Source organism: Montipora capricornis, chromosome 6 (genome assembly GCF_036669925.1).
Source record: "Montipora capricornis isolate CH-2021 chromosome 6, ASM3666992v2, whole genome shotgun sequence".
NCBI classification, from domain to species: domain Eukaryota; kingdom Metazoa; phylum Cnidaria; class Anthozoa; order Scleractinia; family Acroporidae; genus Montipora; species Montipora capricornis.
Window position 1 is genome coordinate 34,376,292 of NC_090888.1, and position 25,642 is coordinate 34,401,933.

At 37.5% G+C, this 25,642-nt stretch overlaps 1 protein-coding gene across 2 annotated transcripts in view; it reads left to right on the top strand.

Moving 5' to 3' along the window:
• LOC138051985 (protein ELYS-like) overlaps nucleotides 1-25,642 on the top strand; it is a 61,531-nt gene that overhangs the window by 19,840 nt on the left and 16,049 nt on the right. For both annotated transcript variants that reach the window (XM_068898328.1, XM_068898329.1), the window contains exons 7-25: nucleotides 452-560; nucleotides 1,621-1,677; nucleotides 3,707-3,845; nucleotides 5,668-5,764; nucleotides 6,525-6,618; nucleotides 6,704-6,765; nucleotides 8,922-9,047; nucleotides 9,132-9,219; nucleotides 10,295-10,384; nucleotides 11,669-11,809; nucleotides 14,318-14,367; nucleotides 14,647-14,701; nucleotides 14,850-14,874; nucleotides 15,023-15,100; nucleotides 15,661-15,778; nucleotides 16,049-16,105; nucleotides 17,404-17,460; nucleotides 18,538-18,630; nucleotides 25,534-25,624. In XM_068898328.1, coding sequence (XP_068754429.1) covers nucleotides 452-560; nucleotides 1,621-1,677; nucleotides 3,707-3,845; nucleotides 5,668-5,764; nucleotides 6,525-6,618; nucleotides 6,704-6,765; nucleotides 8,922-9,047; nucleotides 9,132-9,219; nucleotides 10,295-10,384; nucleotides 11,669-11,809; nucleotides 14,318-14,367; nucleotides 14,647-14,701; nucleotides 14,850-14,874; nucleotides 15,023-15,100; nucleotides 15,661-15,778; nucleotides 16,049-16,105; nucleotides 17,404-17,460; nucleotides 18,538-18,630; nucleotides 25,534-25,624 — 1,627 coding nt within the window. The remainder of the gene's footprint in view (nucleotides 1-451; nucleotides 561-1,620; nucleotides 1,678-3,706; nucleotides 3,846-5,667; nucleotides 5,765-6,524; nucleotides 6,619-6,703; nucleotides 6,766-8,921; nucleotides 9,048-9,131; nucleotides 9,220-10,294; nucleotides 10,385-11,668; nucleotides 11,810-14,317; nucleotides 14,368-14,646; nucleotides 14,702-14,849; nucleotides 14,875-15,022; nucleotides 15,101-15,660; nucleotides 15,779-16,048; nucleotides 16,106-17,403; nucleotides 17,461-18,537; nucleotides 18,631-25,533; nucleotides 25,625-25,642) is intronic.

Consider the following 25,642-nt stretch of genomic DNA (forward strand, 5'->3'; position numbering starts at 1 on the left):
CAACTAGTCCCAGTGCTCTGCCGTGCGTTTCAGTGTAAAACATACAGACAAAGAAATGTTAAATAGAAAACATTTGGGAAAAAGGGATAACTGTAGAGTTAAAGGAATTAGAGAAATGGCTATTTGAAGGAGTCCCGAGCAACGGTTTGGTAGGTAAGAGCCATCCCCCTTAATTTGAAAACAGTGACTAAGTTGTGGTCTTGAACTGTGCATGAAATACTGTATCAGCATGTGACTACAGAACCTTGACATCATACTCTAGGAGTTTTGTTTTGTGGCAAGATTACCGTAATGTTGGTGTGAAACTCTACTTGAATCTCAATGATAATAAAATTGATTAACTCTGTATGATATTGGTAAACTAAGTGTTTGTGTCATTAGTTGGGGGCTATGTACATGATTTTGGGGCTTAACTCCAACAATATTATTATTTTTTGTTCTTTTTGATTAGGACCTAAGTGGTGTGGGACGTAGATTTGAACACCAGCTGACTGCTGATGCCCATCACCTTGCTGATGCAACATCTGTTGGAAGTAAAATCATATGCTGCTACACATTAGGTAATCAGTCATTTTCCAGTTTCATTATGAATTGGTTGTTGACTATTTCATAGTTAAAAAAAAAAAACCCACGTGAAAATCAGTTCTGTAATCTCATTCTTTAGACAAGTACATGTACATATTATTTAAGCACAAAAGGAAAAGGACCATGCAGGGGTGTAGCGTCCATATACGCACATACGCAAGAGGACAGCTGTTCCAGAATCTAAGAACTGCAACAGCAAATGCTGGTCTCCAAAGGTCTTGCATCATGCAGGTGTGAGAAACCTTGAGAAGACCCAGGGGGTCACTGTGTCGGGAGTAGTGTTCCAGGGTCTTGACTTCCAAAAGATCTTGCGGATACATTGGCACCATGCCCCTGAGAGCTTTGAACACAAAAACGGCTATCTGTTCAAAGGGAGCTTGCTTAATTTTCTGTATTCTTTGGTACTATATGTATACTGTTATTTACATTCTACATGTACCAATTGATGCTTCGTTTGAATTTCTCAACACATTTGATGAATTTTTCAGTAAATTAAGCTGTCACTGTTTGTCATACATGTAGTGCAAACCACTTGCAGGGCTGTCAATAAGGGCTGGTAGCCGACCAAAACCACACGCTAGTAGGCCATCTTCCGCCGACTACTTTCGTCTTATTTACCAGCAGTCAAGATGAAAACTCTTACACTCATGAAAGAATCATCGAAGAAACTCTTAAAATATTCTTCTCCCAGTTTTTTGACTGGCATTGACGCATATTAATTTTATGAAGATTAAACAAGAGAAATCATGACAAGATCGTTCGGTGAATGGTGGAACGCCTGGATCATGTAACTGAATAGTTCCCAGTCTTGTGCTTAATCTGACAAAACAACATGACATCCTCGCGAAGGAAGTTTTCCCGTCCTCAGTCAATTGAGCCAAGCTCTACTTTCAAATTTATTGACAGCCCTGACTTGGGCCTTAAGGGGTTCCCCATTGACAAGTAAAATTGTCTACTGTTAGAAAGAGTGAATTCTCTTATGTGGCTCTCTTAGGAGGCAAAGGTTTTAACATAATAAAATCAATGCAATTGCAGAAAAAGATGGAAGTTCATTCGACAGTCCAAGAGTGGATGATGCAGCTTCATTAGAGAGTATGTGTCAATAATATTGCCTAATTTCGTAATACAGTGTGACTCTAAGATACATGTAAGCAAACCAAAATATATGTCTTTTGAGTAAAACGCAAATAATATGTGTACAAGACCATACACGTACACAGATTGACATTATGTGCATAGGCTTATAATTATACGTATGACCATGTCATGCATGTACGTTGTATGAACTAGCCTATTGTTTTATCAGTCATGGAAAGATCACTGTTGACTACAATGTGCTTTGCAATTACAGTCAAAATTTGCAGTTAACTTGCGCCTAATGTGCATCGATCATCTTGTGTTCCTTATTTTTGTTCACTGCTGTAGCGTGACACCAGGGGTGCAAGTAATTTACATTTACATGTATAATGACAAGGTTCATGTTAAAGGAAACAACTTGATAGTTTTGTTATTTTCTAGGGGACTCAAAGTTTTGAGCTGCTTGCAGTTACCAGCTTCTTCAGTAGACTTTTCGCAGTTTTAGTTTGCTTGCAAATTTTAATAAACGTTTGCTTTTCATATTGAACATCTCATTATGGTCCCTCGCTGGCATGTGCCAAAAAAACATAGCTTTTCCTCACAGAATAATCAAATAAATGTTATCAGCACTTTGTAAAACTTTGTAGAAAAATCTTGTCTTTGATCAGAGAGCATTATTTTTACCATTTGAATCAGTGATTTATAGACTGAGTGTGTATGCGTAGTCAGTAGTGAGGATATGATTTTTAAAGACAATATACATGTAATTTTGTTGTGACGCACATCATGACATTCAGTCGTTTCGACATAGGCCTCTTGCTGGCATGTGTGAAAAACCCCAAAACATTTCCTTCCAGAAAAGTCAAACAATGTGATTGGCGTATCATAGAAAGTTTGTAAGAAAAATAATATTTTCTTTGAACACTGATCCGAGCATTTCACTCATTTGAATCAGTAAATTATGCCCTGTAAAACCAAAGATGCGATTTTTTCATTTTTTGCTGCGACAAAACTTTTACAATAATTAAAAAAAAATTATGACTCACAAATTGGTCTCTCACTGGCCTGTGCTAAAAAAACAATACTTTTCAGAAAAAATGTGATGTGCCTATCATAGAGCGTTTGAAGAAAATTTTGTCTCTGAAGAGAAAGTGTTCTACCATTTGAATCAGAAAATTGTACCCTGAAGATGTGATTTTCTTTTTCAGTATTATTACAGGCAGAAAAAGCTCAGTGTGAGTTGAAAGCCAACTGAAAATTTAATGATTTTTATGAGACTCTTGAGAAAAGAAAATAATTATAAAAAGAAAGTCTGAATTAAACATCGTTATCTTATTGCCATTTCCTGTGTGGTTATTTTCCAGATTCAACATAATTCCCTTGTTGTCAACCGTATTGTACAACACACTACTATGAGACATTGACCATAGAAAGTCGGCAAGTCGGATGTTGCTCTTGGTTAATTAATTTCTATTTTTTCTTAGGTTGTTAGCTGTTTTTTCCTTGGGTAACTAGTCTTTTATTTTACCAAAAACTGGCCACCCGGTAAAATTTCTGGTCATCTTGGACGACTGGATGATAGCTCATTTTTGGCACCAAAGAAAGCCCAGCCTCAAGATCACATGCAATTTCTGTTGGTTGTAATAAAAAAGAATGATTTTGAATAATTTATATCTCTCTTCCAGAGACTATTGGTTGAAATTTCCAACTTAAATTTGATTTAGTTGAACAACTGAGAAATGTTATCAAAATGATGGTCTGACTTTTTTTCAAATCAAATATATTTTCAAACTCTACCCCAGCTTCAGCTGCGTTTGTGAGGCTGTATTGAAATAAACCTTTCTCTGGCAACTTACGAGCCTGAGCCCATTTTTGCCAAGATACAGAGAGAAAGTCATGTGAAGACGACATAGCGATAAGGCAAAACAATTTGAATCAATACATTTACATGTACATGTACTATACTTTCAGGTGATACTGTGGTATACCAACGTACTGTGGTTGTGCCATACTTTTACAGTTTACATCATTCTTTTTGTTTCAGCTGATTACATTCGGGACCTTACCTTGGCTGTTTGTGTTTGGGAGGCTCCAGCACATGACCAACATTCAAGGCCAACATGTTACTTAGGAATTTTTGATATAAATTGTTGGTATCATGCTCAAATGCCCCCATCTATCAGGTATTAATGAATGCAATTTGATTTTGTCTCAAATGTTCGTGTTATAATGTTGTATATAATGTTGTTTATAATGTCTTTTCTTTTTCAAACCAGTTGAATTTTGATTTTTCTTTGACTGATATTCATAATTTTCCATGTATCATAATGAAACAAAGGAAAAATCAAAGTTAAACTACATGTTTAACTGAAGAGAGTGTAGTGTAACATGAAGTGCTAGATTTCTATCCCATATGAACCATGTGAGCGTTAGCCCTACTGATGGATCTGGGCCCCCCCGAGGGTCGTGGGTTCAGTTTCACCCTGGTCAGAGTTTTTCTCTGTCCTTGTGTGGGCCCAGATCCATCAGTAGGGCTAACGCTCACATGGTTCATATGGGATAGAAATCTAGCACTTCACGTTACACTACACTCTCTTCAGTTAATTCTGTTTAAAATATAAGTGCTACACGGCCAATGTTTGTGTAAACGTAACCTTTCCTTGTACCTGTACATGTTAATTGTGGTGACTTTAACATCTTCAGTTCCCACGGCCTGCTCCCGTCTGACCTTGTATAAAAAAATGACTTTTGAAGTCTCCCATCCAGATACTTACCCCACTGGACAGGGGTGCACTTCAGTGAACTTTTGTATTAGAAAGCTGTCAGATGCGTAGAGTACACGCTTAAACTTGTGGTGAAAAAGAAGTTGTAAGGGAACTTGAAAATGATCAACATGCCAGCCTCGAAGCCAATGTTTCTCGGTTCCCTTTTATTTTCTTCAATCTTTCTGGGTTTAGTATTTTGCTGGTAACCACATGTCTTCTCTGAGGGGGCTATTTACCTAAGGCATCTACCATGGCACTATAATGATATACGGTACCAAAACATTATCATGTACTATTAGAGCTACATAATTATTACAATTTGAATCAACTTGGCAGACAAAATGCAGCTCAACTATCAATATGGAATAAAGCGCTGTGTTACTGCACTACCACACGTATGCAATGGGTGCCTATTTTCAGACAATGTAGTCTGGGGTAGGATTTACATGTAGTACTCAGAGAATTTTAGTCCAGAGCAACTTTTGAGATGTCATAACACAAGAATAATTCTTGTCTGCTCAACCTCTATAATACAAATTATACAATTCAATTGCCTGAAATGGAAAATACCATAATACTCTTTGTTTGTCCACCCATTGTACGTAAGTCCCGAGAGAAACTGGAAACAATGTTTATTCAAAATTTGGGTTGACAAAAAAAGAGTATTATGGTACTTTCTGTTTCGGGCAATACATGTACATGTACATATAACATGTAATTGCCCACTCCGTATGTAAAGGGGCTTTTCAGGGCCACTGAAACACAATCACAACAGAACAGAACAATCAACAACAACAACTGTTAAGAATCCCAATTGGCCGAAGGCAAGCTAGTTGGCTATTTACAAGTGCAGCTGAGAAGTTGAACCAGGGACTACCATGAACAAATTCAACGAGTGGCCAGAACAGGTCTTGAACCCAGGATCCCTGGATCTGAAGGCAACCACCCCAACCACTGAGCCACACTGCCGCTAACATGTATTTAAGATTCTCTTTGTCATTATTAGAAGCACTGAATTTTTTTATGTCTTGTTTTTTAAAATTTGCAAAATTATTCCAACCCTGTTGTCACAATAATAATTGCAAAAATCAAAAGGTTACGTAATGTTCTAATTTATTGTAAAATTATCTTTATTGACATATAACTACATTACTTTGATTGGGAACATGAGCAGACAACGTCACAGTTTTTTTTTGCATCAATTAGAAGTAACATTCAATCTTTTGTCTATTTGACTCAGGGATGCCATGTTTGGTAGTAAAGATCCTACTTGCCCATTCTTTGCTTTCTTCTCTCTGACTGACGTTTTGGATGTTGCATCACCTGATGGGATAGTGGTAGGGTGCAACAAACTTTTTGTTGTAAATCCCACTTTTGACCAGGATCGCTGCACAAAACATCATAATGTTTTGTAGTGTTTTGTATTGGTAGTCACATGATTTCAAGACTAGTGCAATAATAATTTTGGACAAATGAACATGAGTAATTTTCTTCAAAGGTGAACAAAATGCGGGCAAGTGCAAGAGTGCACAAATTATTTGTATTCTTTGATGTACCAGTGCTTATTTATTGCCTATTGCATGAGAAAAATCATGTGATTACTTTAGTTATTACATGTAATAGTATAGACATGAAAAATACAGAGAAAACCTGTCATAAGTAAGCAGAAGCAATGCGTTCATATCCATGGCTAAAATTTGATTAGGTATCTGTGGCTTTCTTTGATAATTGACCAATAAGTAGAATGCTTGCTTTGTTATGTCTTTTTGCACTTTTTTAGTAGGAAAATAAAACATTCTGTCGTGGGATGTAGGATTACTTATAAGTTACTGAGGCCATTCCATGAAATATAATAATAATTTACTCAAGTGCTTTGAGAAACGTTTTACATTTTGTGGGTGCTGTACAACTCATTACCTGAATAACTAGAAGAAAATTGCCATATCATTTATTGTTAAACGTTTCTTAAAGGAAAAGAATTCCTTAGCTACACTGTACTTGTACATGCCTCTGTCAGTGCTACAGTGTGTATTTACTGTTGGGGTCAAACCTTGGCAGTAAAATGTGCTCTTTTCATTGACCTATTGTTGTTGGTAGGATATCTTTGTTGATGCTTCAACTGTTTCCAGCTTTGTATCAATCAGTGGCTCAACACTTGAGCAGCATCTTTGGCCAGCTTCTCTTAAATTTGGTAGGTTGAATCTTGTCTTACATTTGTCATAGTAACATTACCCCTGTCTCACTGGCTAATACCATTCTTACTCTCCAAACATTAGACACCTGCTGTCTGATGGAGACAGGACTTGTAAATGCAAAATTCCTGGGAGTCCAGCGTCAGGTGAGTTCTCAGTACTTTATAATAAGTAGCGTTTTGTGTAGGATAAAAAAATTCTGTACTTTATTACTTGAATGTATGTCTACATAGGAATTCATGCTGGTAGTAAGATGCTACTTGATTATATGTATTTTGATAAACTTCATGAAGTGTTCTGTAGCTTATACGTTTCATAATAACTTTACCACTAGCATTAAAGTGTGCCTGCGGAGCACCATGGGTAAGATTTTTTTGGAAATCTATCCAGGTGAGAAATTTTGGTTATGATGTCACATACATCTGTAGGAGATGAAATTTGAGAGAAGCCATTAGGAAGCAGAAGAAAAGAAAATTTCAATGAAAATCTCTGTAAAGCTGAGAGAAATAGAGTGAGAGACAAAACACTTGTTTACATGTCTCATTGCCTCACATATTTTGTTAAACTTGTTAAAAAATGAAGAAGGCCTGCCGAGCTGAAAATGTTTGCAATTCCGTGTTCACAGAGATTCTGACATTATTTCAACAATCACATTAAGGCCTTTTGTGTGAAATGGATGTCCAGTCGTGAGCTGCTTTGCTTGACTGTGAAATTGCAGTGGAGTAAGCAAATTTACTCTGCTTTAGGTTGGCATTTAATTAGTAAGATATTTGCTGTTGTTCTAATCTAAACTGAAGAGAGAGGGAGTAAAGACTGTAAGTCAAACAGAAAATGTTGTGAAAGAGTTTATAACTGTGCATGTAATTTCAGTTTTAGTTGTTGATGAAAATTGTTGGTTATTGTTTGCAAGGCTTGTTTGTTTACTACTGTCATCTTAGAGGTGTGGTAGATCCGTTTGATCACTGTAAACTGTATACAGTAGTGACCATTAATTTTGCGCTTTATACAGAAGCATACCGGTAATTATTTCCTTATACACTATAATTATTTTTTTCTTTCTGGGTTTAGAAACGGGAGCTCCATTTTTAGGCTTTACTAAATCAATATACATGTATTAGGATTATCATAAATGTTTGTGTTTTTTTAGGACATCTCCTATAAATTATACTGACAGTAAATAGAGTGGTTTTCAATTGAGTGTCGAAAGTAATTAGATAATTACTTTGGTTTATGATTACTTCACTCATTGATTGGTTCAAAGTTCTTGCGCCACTTTTTCAACCAATCAGAAGTGAAACTAAAACCAATCGTGGCTCGCGCATGCACATTTTCGCGCGCTTTGTGTCGGCTACGTGTAATGTTTTCGAGTTTCGATTAGTCTACTGGATAGTTGCTGTCCTTTTTGATTGGCCAGAGTAATTACTTTGGTTTTGGTTTTACGACACTCATTTGAAAACCGCTCTACGTACGGTAAATTATTTATCAGATAGACACTTTGTGCAAAATTGAGAATCATGTTTTTGTATTCAATTTGAAATGTCAAAGACATTTATATTCAAAAAATAAATTTGTGTGTGTCTTACTGATTGAGTTTGAGTCCATTCTGGAATTTATGGACCAAGTTTTTTTTCTTTGATTTTAATATGGGCCAAGTGAAAAGTGCAGGCTATACATCAATGGGACAAAATGAGGATCTGTAATTTTCAGCATGAACCTTGAAAACGAAGTTAGTGAGATACACAGTGACTGTACATTTACTTGTTATACTGTATCTCTGAGGTACAGTAATCAGGCATGCAGGAAAGAAAACTTTCTAGAGAATGTTGCATCAAAATTTTGCATTTACCAGGTTGTACTATCTATAGAATACGGCCAGCTGAATTAGCCAATCATAGCCCACATACTATCTGAGAGATTATAAAAATGAACTGAATACCAGATCATTCTCAAATTCATTAATAATTCATAAGCCAAAAACAAAAGAAATCACTACCTTGAAGGTATTTTGGATATGTGGTCTTAATTAGCGTAAAATTTCGCCAACTTTGATCCCAAATATCTCTTGAAATACTGATTCCTTTTAGAAGCAATATCAAACACTTGAAACAGTGTTTCATCGGATATCCAACCACCTCGAAATCAGTTTAAAAACTTGGCCTTCTGCCTCGTTTTCAACTCTCTTCTCATTGTTTGCATATCGGATGAAACACTCCTTCTCATGTTTGATATATTACTAGTACTGTTATTACAATAATTATTATAATAAATAATTGTTACTTTGGTCAACATGGATTTATTGCAGATTCTGGCTAACATAAGTAAACAGGGAACAAGCTCTTTATCTGATGCTCATGAGTATTTCAATGTGTGTTATGCTGCTGGATTGCTGCCAAGAAATTTTGATCTTTCCAAACCACAGGACAGAACTGTAAGTAGTTTTCATTCAAAGATGCTTGCAGCATCTTTTTCAGTATTTCCATTCTGAGCAGTGGTGTTGTTATTTCTGTTTCAGTTCCACTTGGAGGCTATATTGTCTGTGGCTTTGGAGCATGGTCTGGTGACCTTCATAATATCCTGTATCCAGAAACTTGGAGTAGGAAGTATGAACTGAGTCCATTTTTACAGTGCAGTGTATTTAGATTAGCTCATGCTACTGGGAGCATGTTCAATTCATTCAATTTTAAATGCTGTTATTATTATTTTATGATAGAAGGGAAATCAACAATGATCATCCTTTCAATAGGATGTTGCATCTTTCCCATTCATCAATAATGATAATTGTCACATGCAGTGTTAAAAAAGTTTATGAATCAATGGTATTCATGAAAATGTACTAGCTGTAATTGACTTTTCATGTAATTCAGTGGATGAAGTGGGACTTGAACTTGATAATTCTGGGATACACATCCTGGACCCTAGCAACACAGCTCACTTTTCACTTACTAATATTATGTTGATTTTACGAGAAAATTTACTCATACTGTACATGTAAGAATGGCAATCAATGTAAAGAAAGAACAATATGGGGAAGAAGCCTGAAAGTGTTCAGATGACAGATGAAGGAGAATGTTAAAATGAGTGAAAACTTTAAAGGTGCAAGTTATTTTTGTACATTACTTACAATCTTACAATTACCTACAATGTACATGTACTTTGTACAAACACATAACAAATTTACGATCTTACATCACTTGCAATATGCTCATTTTTCAAAAAGGTAAAGAGAAAAAAAATGTATACACATGGTGGATTTACAACCATACGTGTGTAACATTACATACAGTAAACATACTTTACAAAAAAGCCTGATCTTAAACATAACAGAGATACACAAACAGAAGGTGGAGAAGGCAACAAATTGAATGGAATGAATTTCCTCATTATTTTTATGATAGTTAATATTAAGTCAGATAATATTTTCACTGTTCAAAAAAGCAAAGTAGAATTTTGTTCCATTTTTTATGTTTTGCAATTTTATTGCTGTGAGATGCAATTTTCTGATCTACTTGGTAAGTTAGTAAGTACGTTACTGAGCATGCGAATTGAATAAAATACAATTTTATTCATTCTCTTGATTTCCAGACTTGATGTTTGTTAATTTTGAAACACAATATGTTATTTTTGGCCGATTGAGCATGTATTACAATGTACCCTGTCCATGAATATTTTTGCTAGATGTGGTTCATGCTGGCTGCAGTTTAAAGTTGATACTGGACTGGGCCTGGGACAGAGTTGTTGAAATAAAGGAGCACCTAGATCAGCTGTGTGAGTATCTTGATAATTATTATTATACACTCTGCTAAATTATTTTTCCACCTTATGGAGGATAATGGCATATGAGATAACAAATTTTGAAGTCAAAAGAGTATTTTTTGCACAAGAATAAAGGTGCCCGTTCACAGAAAAAATTACTTGTTCTTTCTCATAAAACAAATAAAGAAGCCTTGACTGTGCTCTGTTCTGTTGTAAAGCATTTACACTGTAGGAAGCGGCTAGAGCACTCAAGAAGTAGGGAGAAACACTCGCCTATCGGCTCGTGTTTCCCCCTACACTTCTTTCATGCTCTAGCCGCTTCCTGCGTGCTTTACAATAGAACAGAGCACAGTCAAGGCTTCTTTATTTGTTAATTCATTCAACATTCAATTCAGCATTACATCTTGCTATTTCAAGCATTCATGTAACTTGTAAGGTACTTATTAATTAGTCTTATTACATGTATTTAAGCTTAAATGGTTTCTCAAGTTGTAAATTAAGCGATTTAATAAATGTGTTGGTACTCAACAAAATCTCAGTATGTATATAATAAACAAACTTCATTATGGAAAGTGCTTTTGTACGGTATTTACGCACTAGTTTGTTTTCACAAAACTCACTTGCTCGCAGAGCCCCGTTCATTTTTTTTTGTGAAAAGTGCGTAAATACCATACGTCAGTACTTTCCATGAAGAAATCTCTATTTTTACGCTGGATAGTGAGTCATCCACTGGATAAAGTTATCTGGCCTTTGAACATCTTGAGCCTGTGTTCAACAACTGTGGCAAATTTTTGAACCTGAAATGGATTGCTGAGCTGTTTTCAGTCCTACTCTCAACAACACTATTTAGCAATTATTCTATGAGGGTGTGCTGGATATGAAGTAATAGATAACCAACAATTAGGCATGTAGCGCCAAGTTGGTTATAATCATTTTGTATCCAGCAGGCAAGTAGAGTAATTGTTTTATTAAAAACTCCAGGATCAGCAACTCGATTTTCCATGTTGATTTTATTTATCTGCTTCAGTCAATTCCGGTCCAAAACTGTTTTTGTTGGCCATTGTTTCCCAGAGCTGCAAAAATGTTTTCAGTTTGCTTTGTTGCTGGTGCGTTCCTTGACCATATTAGGTACTGCAGGTATATGAACCGATAGCCTGTGTCCGGCGAGCCAATGAAAATGCTGGAAATCTGATATCCGTTGTTCAGTTTTTAATAATAATGGATAACCCAATGCAAGCTTCTTCTGTGATGGACTCAGGCCAGTAAAATTTGTGACATGTTTGTTTATTGTTGTAGGTGTCCCATTGTTTGACTGTGGAGGTGGTACCCCAGATGACCAGATGCTGTTTATGCTGGATAATCAAAACGTTCAACTGAATAATTTGACAGCTATATTTCAAGCACTGCTCACACAATCAACAACTACCACTCACCAAGGTACACTCATCGTTGTTATTATTTTTACCTAACTGTGTCAAACAGAAAATGGACAAGACAAGTACAAAATATTCCATGACATGCACATTTAGTTGCATTTGTGTGATTGGTGATTTGTTGAGTTGCAGAATCTATGACAATTTTTGTCTGTGCACATCATGCAGAAATTGTCACACTTTGCAAAATAAGTTTATCTTTCCATAAGCATGTTGGACTTGCATATTTTGACTTACCCTACTGGCTCTTCAAAATACAGTTAAAATACTCTGGGATAATAGATGTACATGCTAAAACGTCTAATAAGACGTATAGGTTCCATGTTATTGTTATTACCAAAAGCAAGGTGTACATGTTTGTCTGGGGTTAATCAGTGTCACAGTGTCCTACTAAATCTACTACCGGGTAACTTTAATATAAAATGCAGATGACAATCCAGACCTATAGGAATACCACAACAACTTAACTTAAACATAAAGACTCACCGTAAAAAGTGTCGCCTCATCCTCTGTTTTTGTTTGGATTCAATCAAGCAAAACTGAGTACCTGAGACAAATGGCAACAAAGAGACAGAACCCCTAAACGATTTTCCACTGCGAGAAAAAGGGACCGGGGATAAAAAAAAAGAATGACAGATAATTGTATCATGGTGTTGTCATGCCCCTAGAATAGGATGAGCACATATTTCACCGAAACAATTTATGTGCCCCTGACATTTATAAGTAAACTGTGCTGTACATTTCCCAAAATGTAATGCTAATGTAAAAAAACAAGTTGTCTATTTGCTTAATTTTAGCTTATGAGGTAAATATCTTTACGTAATCATGTTAATCAGTCAAGTCAAGTCAAGTTTGTTGATTTTTTGCCGTAAGTGACCACCTCCCGTAAGCGACCACTTAGTTGTGCAAAGGGTGGTTGCTTACCAGAGAGTTGACTGTATTTTGTTGAATGAAAATATTTTTTTTAAAGTTGAATAAATATATTGGTCCCATAAAACATAACTTTGATATTATATATTTAGATATTCTTCTCCCACAAAAAATAGCCATTGTTGAAGTTGAATGAATATAGTTGCTGAATAAACAAAGCCCGTGTTGAAGTTGAATGAATATAGTCGTTGAATGAAAATATCCTGTATTGAAGTTGAATGAATGTATATGTAGTCGTTGAATGAAGATATCCTGTGTTGAAGTTGAATCAATATAAATTGTTGCATACAAATATACATTGCTGAACTTTCCAACAAGTGGCCAACCATAGTAGGATTTAATTTTGAGCTCGGTTATCTCTTCATTTCGAGGAAATTGTGACAACCACTAGACTTGTAACGTGACAGACTAAAGGAGAAATGTTTATTAGAGAATTTTTACCAGGATATTACATAATTTTATACATGTAATTCTCCTGGTATTGTTAAGAAAAAGAATTACCGGTAAATACCGGTATTCTTAAATACCATTGTAGAAACTTGTAAAGCATCTGTGTACTGGTTTTGATTGGAATCAATGCTGTTAACAACTATTCTACGATAGCACCTAAACCTGTGGTTGGGTCACAGAATGTGGACTTCTGACGACGGAACTGAACTGGATATTGACCTAGATATTGTAACATAAAAAAAAAACACTGAAATACTGTGAACTTAAAAGGAAGTCTCCTTAAAATCCTTGAAACAGAATGTAGGCTACCTGTAGCCTCTTGTATTACTTCATTCCCGGGACTAGTGTACATGTGGTGTGAAAATGGCCTCAATGTAATCCTAGGCAAATGTTATTAACTTCTTACTAACCGAGCGTGAGGGCCGTACTGGGGAATATTGGCCCGAGGTCGTGGCAGTATGGACCAAGCGCAGCGAGGTCCATACAAAAAACGACCGAGGGCCAATATTCCCCAGTACGGCTCGAGCTAGCTCGGTTAGTAAGTAGTTTATTATATGGCTTTTTAATTATACCTTTTGCTTTGTTTTTGCAAGCCCGTAATCGGCCTGTGGGCATTACAGGAGAATAATGCCCTACAATTCAGTCACAATTAGCCAATCAGAGCGCGCGTTATATCGGCTACAAACACAAGCCATATAATAATGTATATTAATTTTTATTGCTCTTTTGTCATGAATATTTGATTTCAAATGGTTATACATGATTCAGTTTTGTAATCATCACAAGTAATTGTATTTTTTATGTTCATGTACAGTGTAGTATGGTATACAGAATTATAAATAAATAAATAAATAAATAAATAAATAAATAATAATCTTATTGAGGAGATCAATTTCACTGATGAGAGATTTACAAAAGAGTCCTTATAATTATTTACTGAAATTCAGAGTATATTAACAGCCAATTTAATCTTAACCTTTTGCCTCCTTAGAGTGATTCATTTTAGATTCATTTTAGTTGGTGTGATGACGGACGATTTAACTCATCAATGGGCAACCCCTAAGGGGCAAAATAGTTAACAACAACATTCTGCATCCTCTCAAATCCCCTTTAATGTTGTTTTCAATTTCAGGTCTCAAGGATCTTGAATCGAAGTACAATGTTGTCAGTATTCTTTCCCTGGTAGGTACTTGTATAGTGGCTGCAACAAGAGATTGTGGCATAATAATGTCAATTTTTGTGGCAGCTGTCAATACACAAACAGTTGTTTTTACTTTTGGCTGTTTTACATCTGTACAATGGCAGAAAAGTTGGATCTTTGAATCCTTGGCAACAGATTTCTAACTGGATAAGCAACTGACAAGTCTCTTGTTGGGTTTTTCTCTTTTTTTTTTTCATCTTGAAGTACATGTGCTATTACACTGTGTTAGGCCATTAGGTAATGCATCTATTTTCTTTTAGTATTTAAAAGTCGTTTTATGGCTCATTGGTCAAGGGTTGTTACCAGAACAGCCAGGTGAGTATTTTGTATTTATAACATATGTTTCAAAATAAGCCATGCAGGGCATTGCCTAACATACATGTGCAGTAATGAAGGAATTAGATTAAACCTCGTTCGTTACCAAAGTTACATGTACTTAACAACTTGTGTGTATGTATTTCAGAGGGCTCTCTTACAGCAACAAAAAGGTGAGTAACTACAAATGTGCAGTAGAAATCTGTGCTGCAATGGGTCATTTGTGTGATGATAACTATCATGTTTTCGTCAGTCTATTTCCTTCTTTTCTTTATTACTTGACACAGAATAAATTTTAATATATTTATGTTGGCATTTCAGAGGTCACTGCTATCCATCATTGTCAATAAGCAGGGCTTGTGAAAGCAGGAGAAAGGATTTGGCAAACCTTTGTATAAAGTAAGTTCAAAGGTTTGCCTTTATACCTCTTTAACATTTAGCATCATCTTGGAGGTTGTTAAATAATGTCTTGCCACTGATTATTTTGACTTGGCTGTTGTATCATTGCCTGTGCTGAAAATAGATACAATGCTGCAAATTGTCACTGTTGTGCATGTGTTACCGGTATCTCATCATGTCTGTCATGTCATGTCTAATTATTCTAGTATTACAAGGCACAGTCATCACCAGATAACTGTTTTATCAGAGGATAATAATTATACAATACTTGACTATAACACATTATTCTTGTCCTTACTTATGAAATTAAAGGTAGCAACATTCAATGTTAAACCAACACCAAACGTTGTTAACAAAGTTGTAATAACCTCATTAACAAGAAAGGTTTTTATCTGACTTGAAGAGAGAATGTAGAATTTATTGTAATGATTGACCAAGCCAGAGTGCATGGCTACTGGATTGTCAGACGTAAGAGTTTAGTGGCTGAGTGGGAAAATCTAGGTGTAGCCTCCACTGTTTACGCAATTGCATGCTTGTTCAATTGTCTTGTGTTTTATCAGTGATCCTGGCTCCATGGGTCTGATGGTTGATAAACTTATTGCTCAGTTTGGTAACCAGGCTGTTAGCCAGTGGATTATTAAAGGAGGAAATGAATTTTATCCACCCACCAGCTTGCATGTAAGTTACCATGTGGAAAGTTGGCCAACTGGCTCTTAATTTATTTTTTCCCCCTGATGTACAAGTGAAAATTTGAAATACACCTGCTGAAGCATTCAGAGTAGACAGTCAATTTGGATAGTGCCTAGCCTCCTATGAAATCTGATTTTGCAGGTTTTTATGTTGGAAAAGCCATGTCATACTTTCGTTGATGTATTCTTAGTCAATCTGAACTGGTATTACAGTAATAATTGTCATTTGATATAATTGCAACATTTGTCATTTTGTTAGGGGCTGTGTAGCTTGTATTTAATTGAGAAAGTTCATCCTAACTGGAAGCACTGCATTGTATCCTTTTGATGCCATACTTACAGATTCCATCATTGATGGGTGTCTGTAATATATTTATTATTAGAGAGTTTAAGCAAAGACGACGGCTACGGCAACGAAAACGTCGGTCCAAAATATAACTTAGCGCTATCGCAAGTATTTCGCGATTATTCCGTCTTGTTCACCTTGTACAATACAGGCCCCAGTTGTTCAAACGACGGATAGCGGTATTCTCTGGATGAATCACTGTCCACTGGATAACTTTATTGCGGGATTTTGCTCGTGTTTATCTGGTGGATAGCGCTATTCAACGTTTGAACAACTGGCCTCAGGTGAACTAATCCTGCAACCGGATGGGTACGAACGGTTTTAAAGTCAAAACAGAAAAGGACTGTTTCATTGTTATATGCTCACGTCAAAACCTAAAATTTGGTATTTTTACGTTGTTGTTTTGTGGACTACGGCAGAGAAATATACGGAAATTCGTGTTGCCCGTGCAGTTGTTTGTGGCGTTGCCGTAGCCGTAGCCGTCGTCTTTGCTTAAACTCCCTGTTAAGTTTAAGAAACCAGTGTTTCACGATATTTTCATCTTGTCTATGTTGTACAATATGGGCGAAGTATGTTATAAACAGATTGGTGCGTACGGATTTGAAGCAAAGAGAGAGAAGGAAAAAATTACAGTTGCTTGTCCGCGTTGTCGTCAAAACCTGAAAATTGGTCATTTTGACGAGTACGGGAGAGAAATGTGCAAAAGTGCTTTCTGCACGTGCAGCACGATCATTTTTTCCTCTTTTAACCAATAGTAGGGAGTTTAAGCAAAGACGACGGCTACCGCAACGACAACACCGCAAAGCAAGAATATCATTGGTTTAAAAAAAAAATGGTGCTGCATGTGCCTCACGAATTTCCGTGCATTTCTTTGCCGTGCCCCACAAGGCAACAACGTGAAATCACCAAATTTTAGGTTTTGACGGCAACGTGAGCATTTAACAGTGAACCATTCATTTTTTATTTTGATCTTAAAACCGTTCGTACCCATTCAGTTACAGGATAGTTCGCCCATATTGTACAAGGTGAACAAGACGGAATAATCGGGAAATGCAATAGGCCCGTTTCAAGCGCCGAACTTTACATGTGACGAATCTAATGCAAATGAGAAAAATCTATTTTTTTTCGCTCATTTGCATTAGATTCGGCGCATGAAAAGTTCTTCGTTTGAAACGGGCCATAGTTACAGCAATCATGAATGTGCATGGGGGTTGTGTTCCTCTGTGGCTCAGAATGACTTGGAAGACATATTTCTTAACCAGTCAAAGGTATTTTACCTGTTGCTTGATTTGTGTTTTTTGGAGAGTGAGCTTCAACGGAATCAGGTATCATTAACTTAAAGATGTAATTTTGATTGATATTTTCTGTAAAATCATATATCGGATGCCTTTATATGAATCTAAGGTCGTGTTCTATTGGGATCAACCGTTTCAGCCGCAACCGGTTTAGGTTGAAGGGGTTGATGTTTCCCAACAGAACACTTTTCGGTTAAAACGCGGTAAGTCCTGAGAATAGTTATTACCAGACTTCTCAGCGTTGACAAGTTGAGGCCCGAAAGAAACGGCAGGAGTCCGTGGCCGACTTTAAATGGCCCACGTAAACGACAGCGGTCGCTACCAATGCTTTTTCAACCGTTTCAACCTTTTTTGATGCCGGTCGAAAAAGATGATCAACCAAACCAACCGCAAACGGTTTTTTCCGAATAGAACACTAAAAAACCCAACCAAACCAACCAACTAAAAAGGGTTGATCCCAATAGAACACGACCTAAGAGTGTTTTCGATTGACACTATCCCGGAATAAGAATACGTAAGAATACGTGGAGTGATGATTTAAAACGTCATGTTTGGCGTTTGGAAGCAAATTAACAAGGATAATGAAGATGCTATGTTTAAAATAGCATTTTAGCAGGTGTTCGACAATTTTAATGTGAATCTCCGCAAAAACAAAGGATTTCAAACTTCTATTGCGTGTATTCCTATTCCGGAATACGGTCAATCGAACGCAGCGTAAGACACGAGGCTTTTTATGAGCCTTGGGCACTCTGCATGGAAAACACAACGGAGGAAACAAAACAGTGTTGCAATGTTTCGTGACCGTTACTTTTGCAGATACATGTACAAAGCGTTCTATGTCACCCGAAAAACGCCCGAAACCTTTCGAAACTTCCGAGAACCTCCTTCCCCCCCCCCCCCCAAAAAAAAAAAAAAAAAAGAAGCAGTCGAATCCATCTTGCCTTGTACAGTGTATACAGTCAACGGGTTTCCTACCTCCAGTTGGGTTTCTTATCACTTCTGTTTCTGTTACGTTTTAACTTTGTCTTTCTACATACATCTCCCTCCGCAAGCTGTGAGCTAAAACCATCACCATGTACAAAGACAGGATCTCTATTTCCCTTTTAGGTGGCAGAAAAATTTGCTGGAGATTTTAACATGCCAGAAGGATTAATAAGACTCGTTCAGGGTTTTTGGCTTCTTGATCATCAGTATTTTGAGGTAAAAACAATGGAAGTATCGAAGATTTGTCGATTTATAGTTCCCTCTGACTGAACGTGACTCTCGTGTTAATATGCGGGGAAAACTAAAAGTAACCATCCCAAGTGTTTATAAGGTATGGCCTTCACTCCTTTCGTTATCTTGCAAGTAAACTACGGAACTCATTGCCGGATGATGTTAGAACGTTGACTTCTATTTCTGCCTTTAAGACGGGATTAAAAACTATAAAATTTGACAAACAGTGCTGTTCTCTTTCGAGCAATGGTATTCGCTTAACTCTCCCTCATAATTATGAATCTCAAACCCTTTATGTCTATATGTATTCCTCACGGTAACCGGTCGTTTCGCCGTCACACTTAAAGGTCGATTCGCCTATACACATAAAGTGGACAGTTAACTGAGTGTCTAAAAAAGCGAAGGCTGAGCAGCGGGTCTCTGGGATTCATGCAATCGAGAATACGAAATGTATTTTCAAAGTTGCCTTTAAAATACGTTAAGTTCGACGTTTGACCCAACATTCTTAATTAGGTCGACCCAAATTAATTTGGATCGACCCCAACTACCATTTAGTTCGTCTCATGTGAAGTTTGACGTTTTTCCCGGGTCTAAGTATTCTATTAATAAGCGTTAATGCACACGGCTCTTTAGAAGACCACTTTTTAGTGATAAGGGTTCCCGTGGTTTAGTAGTAGTAGTAATAATAATAATAATAATGGTAGTAATAATAATAATAATATAATGATACTACTACTACTACTAATAATAATAATAATAATAATATGAACTTGTATTCCAAAAATGATCCAACTATGTACCTGCTGAGGCAGTTCGAGGAGAAGGCGGCTCTTACAGGGCGCAGATCCCTGATAAAAGATGCTGTGAGCTATGCACAACATCTGGGACTCCGATTTGAGTTGCAGTACCCACAACCAGTTGCGGTCACGGAAACTGGGACGTACTTGTCAGAAAGAAGATCAGTGGGTGGATTAAGAAAGTCAGTCAGAGCAGATAGTGCAGAGATCGAAAGTGAGAGATGGCAAGGGAAGTTAATAGCGGTGGACGAGGAATGTTTTGTTTGGCTGTCAGATTGAAAAACAGCTCCAATCAAGACAGTGGCGGGAATGCAAGAGTTATATCAGCAACTCCTGCTGACTAAGCTATACGCCTCGACGAAGACCAAGGCACACGGACGGTGAAAAATTCTATTCTTTGAGATGCTTAGGGGCTATCAGCTGGCAGACGCCATCCCACCCTGGTATTCACCAGTTCAGCCCAAACCTGTACATGTGTACCAAGACGACAAAAGGACAGCGTATTGGGATGTGCCTGTTTTCGCGGAGCACTTGCAAGTAAGAGGCAACAGAGTTGACGCTAGGTTTGTATACAGGGAAAACAAGGAGGTGATGCTGATAGAGATGAGCTGTCCTTGAATGGACAAGAAAAAGCAGAAAGAAGAGGAGAAGACCTTGAAGTACGCGCCTCTGCGACTAGAGCTCAAGAGGCAGCACCCAGGGTTCAAGATACGACAGTTCAACATCGTTATTGACACTCTTGGTGGCTACTCAAAAAAGTCTAAACGAAGAAGTCAAGGCATTAGTGGGCTCAAATAGGTACCGAGAGGTACTCATGAGTAGCAGAAAGCCGTCCTGAGCCACACCCTTCACACAAATGATGATGTGCTGGCCACTTGAACACCTGTGGGACGTTAATGAGACAATACACAATTAGCACTTAGCAGAGATTTATTCGGATAGATATTTATTTTATTAATTTTATGCAATTTTATTCCTATCAAATGTAAATTCGTAAATTTTGAGATAATACTGGCTATGTTCACACGCCCAGTATTTGTGATTAGGACCTGGCATTCAGGAGTTTTAAACTACCATTATAATAATAATAATAATAATAATAATAATAATAATAATAATAATAATAATAATAATAATAATAATAATAATAGCCTCTGCGAAAACAGGCACATCCCAATAGGCTATCACATTGTCGTCTTAGTACACAGGTTTGGGCTGGGATGGCTTTTGCCAGCAAAATCGCCTTTGGACAGGATTCATAAAGCTGAAATTTATTATTTACAGTGAAGCTGTGCATTGTATGATCATGCCAATTTAAAGAAACATCTAGGGATAGGCCCAAATATTTCACATTATCAGAAGATTCATGGGGCTTGTTCAATAAAGATAAACAAAGATCCTGTGACCTTGTTAAGCGCTGATTCGAACCAAAAAGGATAAATTTGGTTTTAGTACAATTTATCAGCAATCTGTTCTTAGAAAACCATTCGCCAGCAACATCGACGTCCAACTGAAGGAAAGATTGAATAGACTGGACCATCTCAGTTCCCAGAAAAGAAGTATAAAGCTATTTTGCATTGACGAATAACATTTGGTAAATCATTACTAAATCTTAAGAAAAATTAATCTCACACATTATTGTTATCGTTTTATCATAATGCAGTTGTTTTTTTTTTTGTCATAATCTATTATTGGACGAAATGTATATATTCGAATCCCGTTAGAGTCACCTGAATTTTCCAGGGGCTATAATAGACAATTGGTTAAGTCATAAATGCGAGGATGATTTCTGTCTCTATAGCACGCACTTCAAATACATACATTTCTTTCATTACGTCCTTTCACGGGAAGAAATGAGCCCAACAAATTGACCTGCTCCCAACTGTGTGGCTTCATAGCTTTTTACGATACGGAATTTTGAATCGTGCAAACTGACGTTGTTGCGAAAGTTTACAAACAAATGCAACAGTTATACTTGAAAATTACTTCGCTCAATGACAAATATATAAGGGAAAAAAACCAGGCTCGAACGCTTTTGCATTCATTCGTTCACCTCGAAGGGGATCTAATTCGAACTCACGAGTGACCAGCTCCAAGATGGCTTGATAACTTAGTTGGTAGAGAAATGGAGTGTGCGAGCCAGGGGCAATTGCGTCACTCCAGAGGTATTTAGCGATGCTTTTGAGAGATAACAGCTGCAACACAAATATTCTTTAAGATCGAGAGTTAACAAAATCAATGAAAGTCCTTTCAACTCGCTCGCTATACTTCATAATCACAAGCGTCAAGGGAAACCGTCCACAAGCTGCCCGAGGACTAACTGAAGATGAAGAATACTACTTTCAAGCAAAACAGGTCCCCTTGGACGAGAAGACCCCGACTATTTCAAGCGCACAGTTTGGTGGGTGAGATCTTCATCACATTTCGCCGCGTTTTTGATCATTAATTGAAAGTGGGAAACTTCCGTGGGGAGGTATTGGAGTAGAAAATGATCCTGTAACTGAATAGCAGGTCCTGGTGTTGACAGCAGAACGCGGATCGAGAACAAGGCAAGGAGAGAGCCATTGCAGAGCTTTTAATCCAAAACCATGGACCACTGAAAACCAACACTACATGTATACATTTCGTTTTTACCTAAAGTTCGCCGGCCGTTGTCTGGAAAGCACCTTTTTTGTATTCCTCTGGGAAAGAAACCACAGAAGAAAACCGGCAGATCTGGTCTGGTACAATCGAGCTTCTCTTGGGAAAAACAAGATTGGAGATTTTTTTTACGAAGACTGTGAAAAACGCAGGACTGTCTGGAAATGAAACCAACCATTCTGTTCGTAAAAAACCCGCATTTCATGGCTAAATTCCTGTTATTGATGTAGCTTAACTATGTGGACACAAGAATCTAAATGCTGACATTTGTACAAATTAAGGTGGCCGAACACAGTTTTCGCGCGCGCGTAAGGATTGCAAAAAAAATTAACATGCCTTCAATACAGCAATCATTTTGTTTGCTCAATGCTTCTGCTATCTGTACTATTTTTCCTCATAATTGAACAAAGTGTTTTGATGGTTTTAGTCTTTTATGAGAAATGTATGTTAGAAAAGGTAACGATACAAAGAACTCCGCAATTCGCAGATATTTCTTTGTTATCGAAAGAACCCAGTTAAATGCAGCGCATGCGTATTAAGTTTAAAATTGCGTTGAATGCGGAATTTCTCGAGAACCACACGTTAAGGCCTGGCCAAACGCTCGCAACATTTCAACGCAATATCTTGCAACATTGTTGCATGATCAAGTGAAGCTATGATCTTCGCAGTTATGAACGCAATTTTTACAATTGCGTAGAGAAGCCTGAAATTTTCAGGACTTCAACGGAGTTTGAACCCGTGACCTCGCGATTCCGGTGCGACGCTCTAACCAACTGAGCTATGAAGCCACTGACGTTGGGAGCTGGTCATTTGTGGAATATAATGGTCCCGTGAGGCTTCATAGCTCAGTTGGTTAGAGCGTCGCACCGGAATCGCGAGGTCACCGGTTCAAACCCCGTTTAAGTCCTGAATTTTTCAGGCTTCTCTACGCAATTGTAAAAATTGCGTTCATAACTGCGAAGATCATAGCTTCACTTGATTTCATATCCGCAGTTCATATATGATTCATTTCATAAACCATTTCATCATTGTTGCGTGATGTTGGGACATGTGTTGAACGGGGTGGCCAAACGCACGTAACATTTTCATCATTTTCAACCCAACATTGAGGAGCAAGGGTGGCACAGTTGGTTAGTGCGCGGCCTTGGTGCAAGAGGTTCCGAGTTCGATCCCCGGATCTCACCTCCTTGTTTCGACTTCTTTCCTTTCAGTGTAGCCTAAGTAGCTTTAAATACCCTTAAAACGGAGCACTGATGGAAAGAGGGGGGTAAAATGAGCGCACCGTCGGCTTCCTGGGAGAATACTCTCTAAAGAGTAAAGGAACTTCCGACGTCAAGTAAGGTCTACCTTTACCTTTACCTAACATGTCAATGTTCATGTGCCCCAGACCCCTGGCGCGCAAGAAGTGGACCTAAAGCGCATGCCCTAGCGCAATAATGTTGCGTGAACGTTAAGCGTGATCGTGGCCAAACGAGTACAACATCATGCAACATCCAAAATGTTGCCCGAAAAATTTGACCGTTTTCAAATTTGATCCAACATCATTAAACATGTTGCAACATATCGCAAACAAGGTGGCCAAACGTATGCAACATGTTGTGCCCAACAATGTTGCAAGATGTTGCGTTGAAATGTTGCGAGCGTTTGGCCTTGCCTTTAGAATTTAACGAAATTTGGCACGAAAATACTTTAGGAAATAAGTTACTGGAGTATTGAAAAAAAAAATGAAATTTAACTGAGGAAATTCTAGATATTCCAGTGAACCTTTAACAAGGGATTATTAAAGATCTCTTTGTCAAATCACTATTAAATTAGTGTTCACTTGTGAGCATCGTGACAAGCTTGTTGCATGCAAATTATAAAGAAAATCAAACGACCAGATTTTTTGCAAATAAACAAAACCGATTTTAAATTCCTGTTTATATTTGCCATGGAAATGGCAAATACGTCATTTTAACTATCAAAAAACCAAACTGGTTTGTGTTGTTAACTTGCTTGCTACTATTTTTGACGATCAAAGAATCAAGGGTAAATGAAAAATCAAAAACTGTGTTCAGCCACCTTAAACTGCTTGTGACGACCACCAACGCAGGATGTCCATGCCATGAGCAGGGAAACGAAATCTCACATCTCTTTAAGCGATTCACCAATTCCATTCAAACAGAGAATACAAGCAAGCTTCTTTGGGCGAGGATCCCTTCGCTAGCTTTTTGCTGGTCCTATCTGGTCCTATTGTATTGTATTGAAAGGGAAGGTTGAACCTCCGATTTCTCTTTCAACACAGCATCTTGCAGCAGTAGTGACAGCTTGGCTCAGGCAAAGAGAGGCGAGAGGACTGACGAGAAACCTCGTCCTGATGTGCATTCGTGAGGGAACATTTGTCAAACCTTGCAAGTTAAATTCTATTCCATTTGGGTTTGAGGCTGACTTTTTCACCAAGGTACTGGAACGAGAAGTCCTTGGTCAGCAACTGAGTACAAAGCAAGACAGGAGGTTGGAGACAATGCACGCGACAAAATTTATATTACAGTACTTTGCTCTAGGAAATGGAGTTTTGTTATAATACCAAGTTAAAGAGCTCTCTAGCTCGCATCCAAGTTTATCTTTCTTGAAAAACAAAATTCGTAGATTTCACCTGTACTTGTCTATGCCTCAGCTCTTTGCCATGCAATTTCTTCTGAAGTTTCGTAAAACTGAGTAGATGAATTTTGATATGCGCTACATTTATCTGTCAAAGTATATGGCTTCTTTAACAGTTACCCATAATATATCAGATCATTTTTTAGAACGCTTTTCTCGCTTATGTACGAGCCTTTTGTTTATGTAATTGTTGTTTTTGTAACTCTTGTCAATTTCTAAGTGTCTTTTTGTTTACTTTGTTATGAGAGCCAGTAATAATGTCGCAGTGTAAGTATCCCGCCTAGAATAGCAATGCTAAATGCGGGCTACCATGGATTTGTTTGTATACTTATGATTTGTTTGTTTGTAAATAACGTTTAAGTTGAAGTCTTGAGGAATGACAACCAGGGGGGAGGGGGAGAAGGGTGAATCCCTTTGTAACAATTAAAAATTCTGCCTTTCTACCAAGAACTTGGCTTCTTAAGGCACCAGGTGCCCTAAACAAAATAACTTCAGCAACAAGTTGAAATCCACACGAGTAGTCTATGAACATGTACATGGAATATGGAAAGGGAGGAGACATACAGACTTGCGACTGAAAATAGGAGTCAACGTCGCATTAATATGCTCTTGTTTTATAGGATTTTGCTACCCGCGCTTTCCAAATTGTGGTCAGGGGTCTGTCTCTAAAAAAACATCTGAAGAACGTTGAAATTTGTATGGTCTCCAACATTGCCAGCTCTGGTACTGGTTAGTTTAAGACCCCAGATGCTAATTGCAGGTCAGGAAGATTTATTGTCTGAAATTTTTCAAAAAATGTCTTCTTTCTTAGGTTGCAGTGACAAGTTTAGTTGATCCATTGATAAACACTGAACTTGGTCTGTGGCAGAAGAGCTTTATTATCAAGACTCTTCTTTTCCAAGGTAAAACTGGTCACTTTT